This window comes from Heliangelus exortis, chromosome 13 (genome assembly GCF_036169615.1).
Source record: "Heliangelus exortis chromosome 13, bHelExo1.hap1, whole genome shotgun sequence".
Lineage (NCBI taxonomy): Eukaryota > Metazoa > Chordata > Aves > Apodiformes > Trochilidae > Heliangelus > Heliangelus exortis.
In genome coordinates this window covers 9,037,137-9,049,085 of record NC_092434.1, presented here as the reverse complement: position 1 = coordinate 9,049,085, position 11,949 = coordinate 9,037,137, and the positions used below count along the sequence as shown (strand labels likewise).

General features: G+C 37.8%; 2 protein-coding genes across 4 annotated transcripts in view; one reads left to right on the top strand and one right to left on the bottom strand.

Moving 5' to 3' along the window:
- Positions 1-164: 164 nt before the first annotated feature.
- On the top strand, positions 165-4,207 carry FAAP24 (FA core complex associated protein 24). Of its 3 annotated transcripts, none has more exons than XM_071756759.1 (5): positions 165-342; positions 870-1,021; positions 1,615-1,754; positions 2,036-2,188; positions 2,787-4,207. In XM_071756759.1, the coding sequence occupies exons 2-5, from the start codon at positions 910-912 to the stop codon at positions 3,027-3,029; spliced, it is 648 nt and encodes a 215-aa protein (XP_071612860.1). In that variant the 5' UTR covers positions 165-342; positions 870-909; the 3' UTR covers positions 3,030-4,207. The 3 variants fall into 3 exon arrangements, with proteins under 3 accessions (XP_071612860.1, XP_071612863.1, XP_071612861.1); XM_071756762.1 differs by lacking the exon at positions 165-342 and adding an exon at positions 428-704; XM_071756760.1 differs by lacking the exon at positions 165-342 and having other exon boundaries at positions 775-1,021.
- Positions 4,208-5,098: 891 nt separating this feature from the next.
- RHPN2 (rhophilin Rho GTPase binding protein 2) overlaps positions 5,099-11,949 on the bottom strand; it is a 29,582-nt gene continuing 22,731 nt past the window's right edge. Inside the window, exons 9-15 of the mRNA XM_071756758.1 lie at positions 11,482-11,638; positions 10,881-11,000; positions 10,589-10,783; positions 9,750-9,826; positions 8,788-8,934; positions 7,821-7,976; positions 5,099-6,564 (exon numbers count right to left, since the gene is read on the bottom strand). Coding sequence (XP_071612859.1) covers positions 6,313-6,564; positions 7,821-7,976; positions 8,788-8,934; positions 9,750-9,826; positions 10,589-10,783; positions 10,881-11,000; positions 11,482-11,638 — 1,104 coding nt within the window. The 3' untranslated portion in view covers positions 5,099-6,312. The remainder of the gene's footprint in view (positions 6,565-7,820; positions 7,977-8,787; positions 8,935-9,749; positions 9,827-10,588; positions 10,784-10,880; positions 11,001-11,481; positions 11,639-11,949) is intronic.

Sequence of the window (11,949 nt, the reverse complement as noted above, 5' to 3'; positions counted from 1 at the left end):
TCCCCCAATCAGCACGGGCCTTACTCACCCCTCCCTCCGGCCTTAGCAACGTACCGGCGGCGAGTCCCGCCCCCTCCCGCCTTCTCATTGGCTCACGGGCCGCACAGCTCTCGCTTCCTATTCGCGGCCGGAGCTGTCAGACAGGCGCGTGCTGCAGGGTGGGCGGTTTGGGCGGGAAGTGGGGACGTTCTGTCCTGTGGTCTGAGGGGGAGAGCGGGAGCCCGGTGTGAGCTGGTCCGGTCCGGTCCGGTCCGGTCCGGTCTGCTCTGGTTCGGTCGAGGCAGTGCGGGGCTGGTGCCTGCTATTGGGGCCGTTCCCCGCTCCAGTCAGAGCGGGTTCCTGGTGAGAGCTGGCTCGGGATGTGGCTCAGGTGGTGGTGTTTGCGGTGGCCCTGGTTTGTTTCTTTTCCTCCCTCGAAGTCTCCCGTTTCCCCCCCGAGTCAGAGCACCGCGTCAGGCCGGCAAACCTGAAAATAACCTCTGCCCGCAGCTGCCTTCTAATAATCTGTCTGGTGACTTCTGAGGGCTGGAGGTGCCCGTGGAGTCAGCTTTGTAGGTGGAGCAGACTTTATCCCAGCAAGGGGGGATGAAGGTATAGAAAAGGCGGTGTCTTTTTTTTCGCCACCCATCTGTCTGAAATCGGGTGTTTTCAGATTGCCTGGCAAGGTTGGGAGTGGAACTTGCTAGCCGGCAGCCTCAATTCAAGTAAACCAGTGTTACTTACTGATTTTGGTATGTTAACATAACTGTAAAATACTTCTGGGGAGGAGCTAGTGTCTCCTCCAGAGTATAACATAACTTTTAATTATAAAATTAAGCTTGGAACAGGTTTATAAAATGTGTTTGTACCTCTTCCACATTTCTTTCCAGGGTGTGGCTGCTACTGAAGTAAAGATTTAAAGGAGCTCAGATGACAACGAAAGCAAACGCTCCTGTGACAGCAGGATCTATCTCTGTCCCTTATGGGCACGTGATTGGAAATGAAAAGTGGAGGGGGTCAGAGATAGCCCAAAGGCTACAAGGTAAGCACAAACAGATTGGAAGAGGAAAAATAATTCAGGCAAAGAGCGTTCCCCTCCATCACCTGGTATTGCTAAAGTTGGCTGGAATGTGCTTTACTCTGGGCCTGACTGGTCCTGTATTTGTGGTAGAGCCGTTTTTAGCAGGCTAAAAATTATTACTTGTCTATCATGTATCTGTGTGATCAGTTCTATCATATTTGCAGTTTCTGAGCACTGTACAGAAGAAGGTCTTCTGGGGACCCACAGCAGTGGGTCTATTGTGAATATGCATTTTCACTGAAGTGCCTTGAATTTACATGGGTACCATGACTGTGCTGTCATCTCAAAGTAAATTAAGATGATGATCCTTTCAGAATAACATGTGATGTTTTTGTTGAAGTTCAGTTTACTGAGAAACTGTAATGCTTTCAAATTTGTAATTTGGAAGTGTTATTAACTGCCACTACTAAAGGCATCAAACAGTACCTTGGATTGCATTTGCCCATTTTGCTTTTATTCGTATTTTATTCACATGTTAGGAAAGTTGTGCTGTGAAGTAGTTATAAGCAGATTTTTAACTACTGCATTTTTTCTTTTACCAATATCACCTCAAGGGAAAATTAAACTCATCTTTGAAGATGGCTTAGGACTTGTGGATTTTCATATCTCAAGCAGAACTTGCATTTTATATATCTCTGAAGCAGATTTGGTTGCAGGGGATGAATTCAAACGAAGATTAGTTCGATTTAGAAATGTAAGTACTACATAAAGAGAAGTTTTGAATTGGTATTTCTTTATTCCAGGCTTCTGAAAGCATTCTTGTGTTATTTCAGTGGGGCTAAACTTCTGTGATAACTTCCACCTGAAAACTGAAGAGTGTGTAATAATGCTACATTAAACTTCAGTACTGTTGCTGCAACTTGTGTTGTTCCTTTGATTTGCTTCCAGGCAGCTCAAGTTTGACAGAAGTTTTCTCTTGCATTGCATCAGCTTCTCATTAACAAAGTCTTTTCTTCTCTTTTCCTTTCAATACAGGCCAGCAGTCTTGGTGCAATTGTAGTTGTAGAGAAAACCCAAATAAGTGATCAGTACTTCTTAGCAGTACAAAAGCTTGTTGTGCTAGAACTTGGAATGGTGTTGCTTCCTGTAGCAAATCAAGGAGAAGCTTCTCAACTCATTGCTCAACTAGTAAGTTTTCTGTGTGAGTGATTAAACATTTGCTAGTTACAGGACACGAGAAATTACTTGTTTTCCAACAATCATTACTCATTTCAGAAAGAACACCTCAGATCTTAAAGTACACAATATATTTTGTTGTCTTAATGTAAGGAATAAATATCCAGCAACAGTAAAGGGAAGAGAAGAAAGAGGGATCATTTGGGAACAAATAAAAATGTTGAGGGATATGATACTGCATATTTCAATAAGATGTTGCACTGAGGTGCCACTGGATAGCATTAGGCAATCCTCACCAGAGTTCTCTATCCAAACCAACGTGAGATTTTGATTTGTCCCAGACTGGGCAAATTGTGTTCTTATGTTGTTTCTCTTTATCCTGTGTATTAAGAAACTGTTGTTTTCCTTGTGAGACTTTGTGGATCTGCATCAAAACCCTTAGTAAGAGGGTTTTGCACGCTTAAGCACGCTTAAGGAGGGAGCTTGTTTCTAAAACTTCCTAGTGCTTGCATTGAACTCTTGAGATAAAAAAAAAAACGATTAAAAAAACCCCAAAGCAGCGCTCCAGCAGAGGGCACTCGGTTTCAGTTACGTCTTTGTTTTGCTTTAGGTCCGGGAACAAAGTAAGGATCCCAGCAGAAACCCTTTTCTTCGTCAAAAGCGTTTTCAGCTGGCAGAACCGTCAGTGTTTCGGACGGTGCAACAAATTCCAGGAGTTGGGAAAACAAAAGCTCTGCTCTTGCTGCAGCAGTTTGGAAGCATCCACCGACTTTGTAATGCATCTGTCAACGAGCTTGAGCAAGTAGTTGGGCAAACGGTAGCACAACAGATTCACACTTTTTTATGTTCCTGACATGCAGAGACTTTTTGTTTATTTTGTAATTGTGAATTATAATTTTTTTGTTTTAATAATCACATATTAAGGTTATTTCTCTAACTGTAACAACTGGAGGATATTGACTAATTGTCTAGGTACTACTCTGCTGCTGCTTCTTTACAGGTGTTCTGCTCACATAAATTGAGCTGTGAAAATTGCTTTGAAAAGAGAGGCTGTAAGGTGTTTTTCAACTGTTTTGCATAAAAACCAGAAAGCTGTCATCTTCAGCATCCACATGAAAAAATGGAAATGCAATTTGCATGCTTGTTTTTGTCTTCCAGAGATTTTCACATGGGTGGTGTTATCTTAGTTACTGGAAATGTGAGTTAATGTGCTTTTAAAAAGTCAGCATATGTTACTTTATAGTAATATCTTTGACTTAAAACTTTTTGGAATTCTTTTGGAAAGTTCTACTGGAATACAGCCTTGGTTTTACATTAACTTCTCTGGTTTCTTCTTCTGTTCACAGAGTGTTATCAAATTTATTCCTTTCCATGTAATATCCAGAATCTTGATTAATTCATATTGTGCTTTTGAATGTAGGTTGAGATAATAATTATCAGTTGCAATATATTTTGACATTGACTGTCAATTATACTTTTAATTCTATTTCAAATTATAATCCTGCTCCATTTACTAAGAGTAAACCTGCCTTTTGGCTTATGTACCAATTAAGGAGGTAGGAGAAAAGCTTCTTTCATACTGTGTGAATTTTGGGTCTCATCAGGAAGGCAGCTGAGCAGGATTTTCAGCTTCCTTTTGTAAGCTATAAAGAGATAAGAAAATAGAACCTTGGTACCTCTGTAACCAATCTTATCTACTGGTTTGTGTGGTCAGCTTACAGACTTTTTATTTATACTGATTCCTTTCGTGGGATGAAAATACACTTATACTTTAGGCATAAGTATTAATGAAAAGTATCAATTTGTAGAACAAGCTACTAGTTTCTTACAATTAGAAGATGCTTAAGCTGGTTTATAAATCTGTTTAAATTTTATTCCCTTCCTCAGACTTTGTCACTTTGTTATGGTAACTGGATTTTGCATATAAAGGTATGTGGCTACTGATGTTGCAAGACAAACTTCTTTTTACTACTGCAAATGGCCATCTGATTAGTGAATTAAATAAAGTTTAATTCAAGTAGTAATAATTAATACCAATAGAGTTATAGGCTGAACCATTTATATATTGCAAACTTTTATTTTTAGGGCTTTATAGTAGCCCTATACATCATTGTGGTCAGAAACTTGTAAGGAATATTCCTTTGGTCTAAGCAAGAATGTAACTTGCTGTGAAATTAGTATTTGTCTTAAGGTGGCTACTACTTAGTGTTGAATGAGTGTTTAGTTAGCTGTCAGAAAACAGTATATATTTGTACAACACTTGAGAACCCCAGATTTTTACTTGACAAGGAGGGGTGGGGTGGGGTGGGGTGGGTGGAGGTTAAGTAAAGAATGGCCCCACCTTCACCTTTCCTAAAGGTCGGGTGAGTGTGTTGATGGGAAGGAGAAGCAGTTAATTATGCAGTTGCAGGGGAAAGATATTTGCAAGACTGTAGGGGTGGTTTAAGAGAAATGAAGAGCTGGAAGGGGTGATTCATGTGACTTTGCTAAAGATTCATTAGCTGGATAGTAGTTTTAATCATGCAAAGTAAATCTTTCCTGTATGGAATATTACATGGCAGGGTCATGCTTATCAGTACAACTGCTGCTGCTTGTGTGTCTAGAAGTGCTACTACGACTACACATGAAGAATAACTGCTAAGGAGGTGAGTCACAGGTAATTTACAACATAATTTTATGTAACCTTTACAGGGGAACTACAGAAATATGTTAACATTCATTGTAAGGAAGTGAGTTTTAGATTATGGTTTTAAGTTCTTGTACTATACAATATAATATAATATTTTAAGAAAGATAATTTCTTAGATTTTTGTAAGCGACATTACAGGAGCATGCAAGAGGTATGTCAGCAGTAAACACTGAAAACTTGTAAATTATGCTGTACCATCCAAGCTGTTGCAGAATCAAAGAGCTACTACTAAATGGCAGCATCTGATTTTTATTCTTAAATAAGTGTCATCAACATATTTACACATATTACATAAACTAAAAATAAATGACAACTTTGAAGTCTACACCCAGACACACTTTGCCCTTATTAAGTTTTGAGTATCAAACAGCATATATCTACTTTGTAGATGGCAATGTTAACTAACACTACAGTGTTAGCAAGTTTCAATTTATTTCAATTTCAGAAAATAGAAGAATCTCATAAGAAATGCTCACAGTTATTTTTTGTCTCCTTCCTTAATACATATAGCCAATACTTATTCATTGTTCCAAGGGGAGGAGGATGATTTGGTATCTTTGTTTTCTCTTACTTAGTGTGATGGTAAATAGATATTCGGCCACTTAGGGACCCACAAGCACTTTTGTTCTTGCATTTTAAAGCATCGTCACAATTTATGCAACCAGTATGCTGGAATATGTCAGTTTTAAGATTGGTTGGTTTCACAGCTACCAGTTTTATCAAGACTAATGAGATACAAGTCTTATGGTAAGGAGGTTAAATAATTTCAAGGTTGGAGTAAAGCCTGGTTTTAACAATTGAATCAGCAGGCTTTTGAAATGTAACCTAGATGAGCAAAGAGCAGAGTAAAAGCCTTCTGTAGTTCAAATGATCTTAACTTCTAATTCTCTTCCCGAATTAAATTAACTCTTCAGCAGAATATACCCTAGTACTCTCAGAAAGAGAATGTCTATGCATAAAAACCACAACTATGTGATAGTGCCCCTTGGCACAAGGGTAGTTTCTCTGAATCACAGTATTCTCTCCTGTGCTTTAAGATAATGTTTTCAATTAGTGTTATGTGATTTATTAGTGAATGTAAATGAGTATATATTGTTTTGCATGTAGATCAAGTCTGTAATAAATAATTCTCATCTATCATAGTTATAAAAAATTAGTGATACTGTATTTTGAAATTCCAAAGGAATCCAGTCCTCATGTGAGCAAGTTTTATAATCTACATCTTGTTATTGCATGCCTCCCAAACTACTTCATTCTAACCTTCAAATATTTAAGTCTCAGAGTTTTTGCCAGCCTCTGACCTTCATAATAGCTCAATGTACAGTAAATTAAGTCAATGGCATTTGTCTGGATTTTATACACATGTATATATAACAATGAAATTGATCAATGGTTTTGTATACATTTTAAAGAAAAAATGTCTCATTAGCAGATTCTTCTGAAAGATTCAGTACAATGAACTTTCCGTACTCAGAAGTGCAAAGGGAGAAAGCTTCTTCTTAACGTGAGAACTTCCAGCCACAGCTGAAGGTAGGCAGAGGGTGCTTGCAGCTTTCTGTCTATTTTTAGTTCCCCAACTTAGAAAAGGCAGTTTGAGTGGGGCTTTTTTGGTGTGATCATTCTTATCCTCTTCCATGGCTAAGCAGATTAAGGAGTATGTCTTCTGCATCCCCACAGAATATGTTGCACTCTTACTAAGCTGTAGGAGAAAGAGAAGCATTGTAAGAATCAGTCACCCAAAATGGGTCAAAACTTTGAAGATAACAAAGGGTTACTGTGCAGATAGTTTTCCAAGGCAGACTACAACAAGCTTTCTGTGCTAATGACATACTAACTGAACACAAGGCCCTTCAGCAATGCTGTGATTCTGGTATTTTGCCCATCTAGACTCCAGAGAACACTATGCAAAGCCTAAAGGGACTTGAAAATAATTTCTATGGGTTCTGTTATAATTAGCATTTACTGACTTCTAGTGTTAACTATATAATATATGCACTAGCCTCTCTACAAAATTTAACTATGTAGTTGCACAGATCTCTGAAGGGGAGTTTTTCTGCTGTTTTTGGACAAGTTCCATGTTGATTGCAACTATGGCAACAGGAGCTACTGTAGGACACTCTTGGGATACCTGAAAGGCACAGCCTTCTCTGTCTTGTCTGAGCTGTGCCCTGAAGCAATTTGATTATAGTCTAAGCCTTTTGTTTCCAGTAGCGGCTTGGAATGGCAGGTGTACAATTCCTTATCTTCCTTAAGAAGGAAAATAAAAGAAGACTTGACAGTAGTAAGAGCACCTTGATCACATCTAAGGCAACACTACTTTGGTGCCTAAGCTTGCCAGGGAATGTCAGAAGCAGAAGCAGTGATTCAGCTGAACTACAGGTTCTCTCACACTGCAAATAAGTTTTAAGTTACTTAGAGCTTAGCATTTTTAAATCTTGTGATCATTTTTCCTTAGTTTAAAGCATCTGCAGCAGCTTCTTGACTGACTAGACAGTTAAAGTCCACCACAAAAGTCACAGATCATTTATGTTAACATGCATAGATAATAAGAACGTGTTCTTGGATGGTCTATTTAATTCCATTACTGTTTCACTGTGTCTTTTCCAATGTGGAACAGGGTAACTGGCACACGTTAAAATAAAATAAAATATGCCCTGGAATTTATAATGCACTTAATCTAAGTAGCTCCACCACACAAAAAACCCCAAACAAACCAAAACCAACAAAACCCACCACCCAACACTTCTTATGCACACAGACTGTACTTCAGCTTGCTAAGACATGATGATTTAAGCAAATTTTTTAAATTAAGATACACCTGAATGCTTTATATATTCACTAGTGAGGTGGGATATCTGACTAGAAGCACATAAACATTAATCAGGGACTGAAGCCAGGAAAGTGAAAAAATTCCCACATATCCAATCTGCAAAACATTTTTGCCTCATTACATACCATGGATGCCACTGTATCCTGGCAACTGATAACCCCAAACTCAATGGGCTGCTCTCCCACGCTTTTGAATTTTTCCAGCACCTCATTCACTCCAAGCCACTTGCAATCCACACCACCAACAGAAACAATATAGTCGCCTTCTTTTAGGCCCATTTTCTGTCAAAAAAAAAAATTGCACAGGTTGTTATCTGGAACTACAAAGACACATGAAATGTTTTTGTCATTATACAGTATTTGGTGTAGAACCACTGTCTAAGCCAAACACATGGAACAGAAGTCTATGCATAACACAGAAATATGCAACTTGTACAAGTACACAAGTTACCTATTTGAGTTACCATTGATAAATGTGATTATGGCATACTCAAATATTTGCTCTTTTTATGTTCTTTTAACTTCTTAAGTAAATGAAGCCTGTTTTTTGCTACCTGCTCATCTTCCACAAGATATTTTTTCCCGTTTTTACTTCTATTTCTTCATTATTATTATTTGTGCTTCTGTGATTGCTTCTGCCTTTCCTATAACTTTTGTTCATCATCCCTGTATGCTTTTTTATCCCTTTGTTTCTCACTCCCAAAAAAGAACAACATACTAGAAACCAGTACTATTTTTTTTCCTCCCTTGGGTGTGTGCTACCTTGCCTTCTTTTCCTAATCCTCATCCTTACCCATCTCTTCCAACTTCCTGAATTAGCATTTGCTTTTATTATTCAGAAATCTTATCTAGTAAGTGTGAAAAAATAATAAATTTACTCAAGTTTAATGTTATGTCCGGGATACAGATACTCCAATATCTAAGGTGTATATAGCTCTGAAAATGTGGCCAGATTATATTAGTTGACGATACTGATGTGTAATAGAATTTAATAAATACTCCATACACTAGTGTGAACAGCTAAAGTTATATTTAAAAGATGGTAATGCTATAGTGTAGTGATAAATTGTTAATACTGCACCAATCTACTTACTGCTGCAGAACAAACTGGATCAAGACAATAAATCTGCACTGGAGAACCTCCTTTAAGACTGAATCCTGGCCCTTCTGCTCCATGGTGGATGCGAATGGTTCGTGGAGCCGTCCATCTCTGCTTGGCTGAGAACACTGTCAGTGGGCCCTGGAAGGAACAGAGCAGCAGGCACATGGTTATGGTTTACTGTCCTTTTGCAGGTAGGCATTTCTATTTCTTAAAGTTATCATTTCTGTTTCTTAAAGTTATAGTGCTTTAAGCTCATTGTATATAGGTTTTAGTCAGGTTAACTTCCAGCTGCTTCTGCTGAAATGAACAGTGAGCTTTCCCCCAGAAGTTCAAGATGTCCCCTGAAGTTCTTGGCCCTACTTCATGACTGTTCAGGTGATACTTCAAAAAGAGTGGGATGAGAGCAACGGTGAAGTTATTCTAAGATCTCTGCTAAGGTGTGAAGAATCTTTTGGCTGCAGCAGGTGTTAAGGTCCTATATTACTCCATTTTGGAGGACATAATTTGATTCATGAAGCATTGCATATTCTGATCTTAACTGCAACCCCCAGTTCTCTTCTCCCACTGTCACACACCAAGCAACCTGGAAGGCTGGCTTTGAAGTATGCAACATTACACATTCTACATGCCCATATGCAAGTACCATTGGTTTCTCCCCACCTTTAAATTGTATACAATTATCCATTGAAACTTCAGGGGACTTCTATGAAGGTTATCAAGAGTAAATGCTGTGCAAAGCCATATACAAATTGAACTTCTGTTCTTTGCTAGACTCAAGTTAACCTACCTCTGAAGTGAGCACTGATCTCCCCTATACCTTCTGAAAAAAAAAACCCCAGTTGCTACAGGATTGTTTTTGTGGTAAAATACTTGTGTCCCTTCCCTCATGTTAGAGTGAATTTATAGTTGCTAGCAAAGTGACAGAGGTCAGTCAGCATTAGCATGTTACTTACCAGTCTGTGAAAGAAATCTTTAACTTTCACCTTGGAAAACTGAGGAGCAATTGCTTCTATTTTGTGCTCTGTTTTAGCTAAAGAAAATAGAAAAACTAATTGATTTTCTCTTAAGTATCCGTTAAAAAAACAAAAATTTATTTTTCTTGCATTCCAAGCTAGACAGAAATTTCTCCTGAGTTCTAGAAAAAATCATTTTTGTGGGAATTTTTAGGACAAAGAACCAAATCACCTTAAAAATATCTTCAGAGCTTATAACAGTACAGAAAACTTAGAACAATCTACTTAAGCAAAACTATGCTATTCTTCTCTTTATTTTTATATGAAAAATATTTTAAGCCAGTGCCCATTCTTTCCTACTGCTTCCAAGGAGGAAAGAGTTGGATGAGCTGGACTAAGGTAGGAAGAAACACTAGCAGTAAAATTAACAACTTCAATGACTGTGGGAGTTGTGCTACAAGAAACAGTTGTAGTTTTTGCCTATATGATTTTAGCTTCAAGTTTCCCCATTTTTTTTCTACCTCACATGATAGTTACCAAAAAAAGTGGAATTCTAAATAGTACCCATTGTTATCTACCCCAGAAAACAATGTGGCCAGAGACAGAAACACTGTACAGCAGATGCAACAAAAGTAATTTTTCTTTGAGGAAAGGTGCAAGGAATCTGAATTCAAATATACCATATATAACTTGTACATTACGTATATTAAGTATTGATTCATAGGTACATACATATAGTTTTAAAATTATATATATATGTATACATAGAACGACATATCCCCATGAAAACATACACAGGTATGGCTAGATGCCCTTTATTTCTAGCTGTGAACACTTACGAAGGACATCTGGAGCCTGGATTAGGCTGAGGAAATCATCTTCTGTCTCTTGCTGAGCATATTTGAGAAGTGAGCGCTTGTGTGCAGCAGTCAGAACCTCCTGAAGAACATCAATATTTCTAAGTTTTTTGCACAGGCCACAAACCCTTAGAGCTTCTTCGTGGTAAACAATGGCTTTGCGTAAATGTGCTTTCCCTGAAACAAATTAGAAACTGTTTGTTGTCATCCATTAACAAAAGATACAAGGTAATTTTCCCATTGTCGCTAATATCTGTGTGAAACTGGCAGTTACCTAGTTGTTTTCTCTGAAGTTTGTCCTTTAAAACAGTGAGAACCATCAGTCCTTCTGGCATGTAGTCATACAGCTGGGACAAGGCTTTCTCTTGCTGGTCTTCATCATCACCAGACTGCACTATAATAATGAATATAGAACATTAAACATTACACATCCACTGATGCCCCATTCATCTAGGTTTGTTGCTGTGTAGTTATTGCTACCTTCTCTACAAATTCAGTCAAATATTTTTACACTTACATATTAATGGGAATTTCAAGTTTTTAGGACTTTAATCAGTTTTATAATCTGTAATGTGCTAATAATACTTGTGTGCTGTATTGACAATAATTGAGCACTTTGATAGAATATAGTGAGCATAATTTTTGTTTCTGCAAATGTTAGTTTATTGAACTTTCACATTCTTCTGTAAAGGACAAAAAGCCTTGGCCTCAAATATGAACAGGAAAGTGGCCACAAGTTAACATACTGAAACTGCAAAGTTCCTGTCTTCTGGTCCTATTAATGGACTAAATTATAACTGTTTGTGTGGTTATTATTAGATTAATATTTATTATATGTTATTTATATGTATAGATATAAAATTTATTATTCTTACATTCATGGTCACACAGAATGGTGGCAATGAAGTAATGTGCCAGAGCTTTGTAATGGTCTGACTTGATTTGTGCCAGTTTAGACCAAGAATAGGGGATATTCTCTTTCACTGGTTCTTGATTCATTGCAGTGTTAACCAGCATGTAAACCTCTCCCACCTAAAAAAAAAAAAGCAGCACAGAATTAAAGTATGAGAATTAAATATTAGTTATTAGGAGCTCAAGTAACGAATATTACATTCAGCCTTAAGGTAATTTAAAGTGCACAAGGTCAAAGCAGGAGGGAGGGAGAGGAGATAGTTAGAAAAGGTTGAAAATAATTTTGAGAAAATTTGAAATCCCACCACTTGATTTTTTCCTTACAAGTAAGTCAATTTTTGGTACAAAAACAGGTGGACTAAGTCAGCCAGCCTATATTGCTCCACAGGTCAATAAAACAACTTTATTTTAAATGGTTTTAAATTTACAGA

Coding starts and splice junctions, on each gene's coding strand:
- FAAP24 (XM_071756759.1), top strand. CDS start 910: ATGACAACGAAAGCAAACGCTCCTGTGACAGCAGGATCTATCTCTGTC. Junction 1,755..2,035: donor GATTAGTTCGATTTAGAAAT/GTAAGTACTACA, acceptor CTTTCAATACAG/GCCAGCAGTCTTGGTGCAAT. Junction 2,189..2,786: donor CTCAACTCATTGCTCAACTA/GTAAGTTTTCTG, acceptor GTTTTGCTTTAG/GTCCGGGAACAAAGTAAGGA.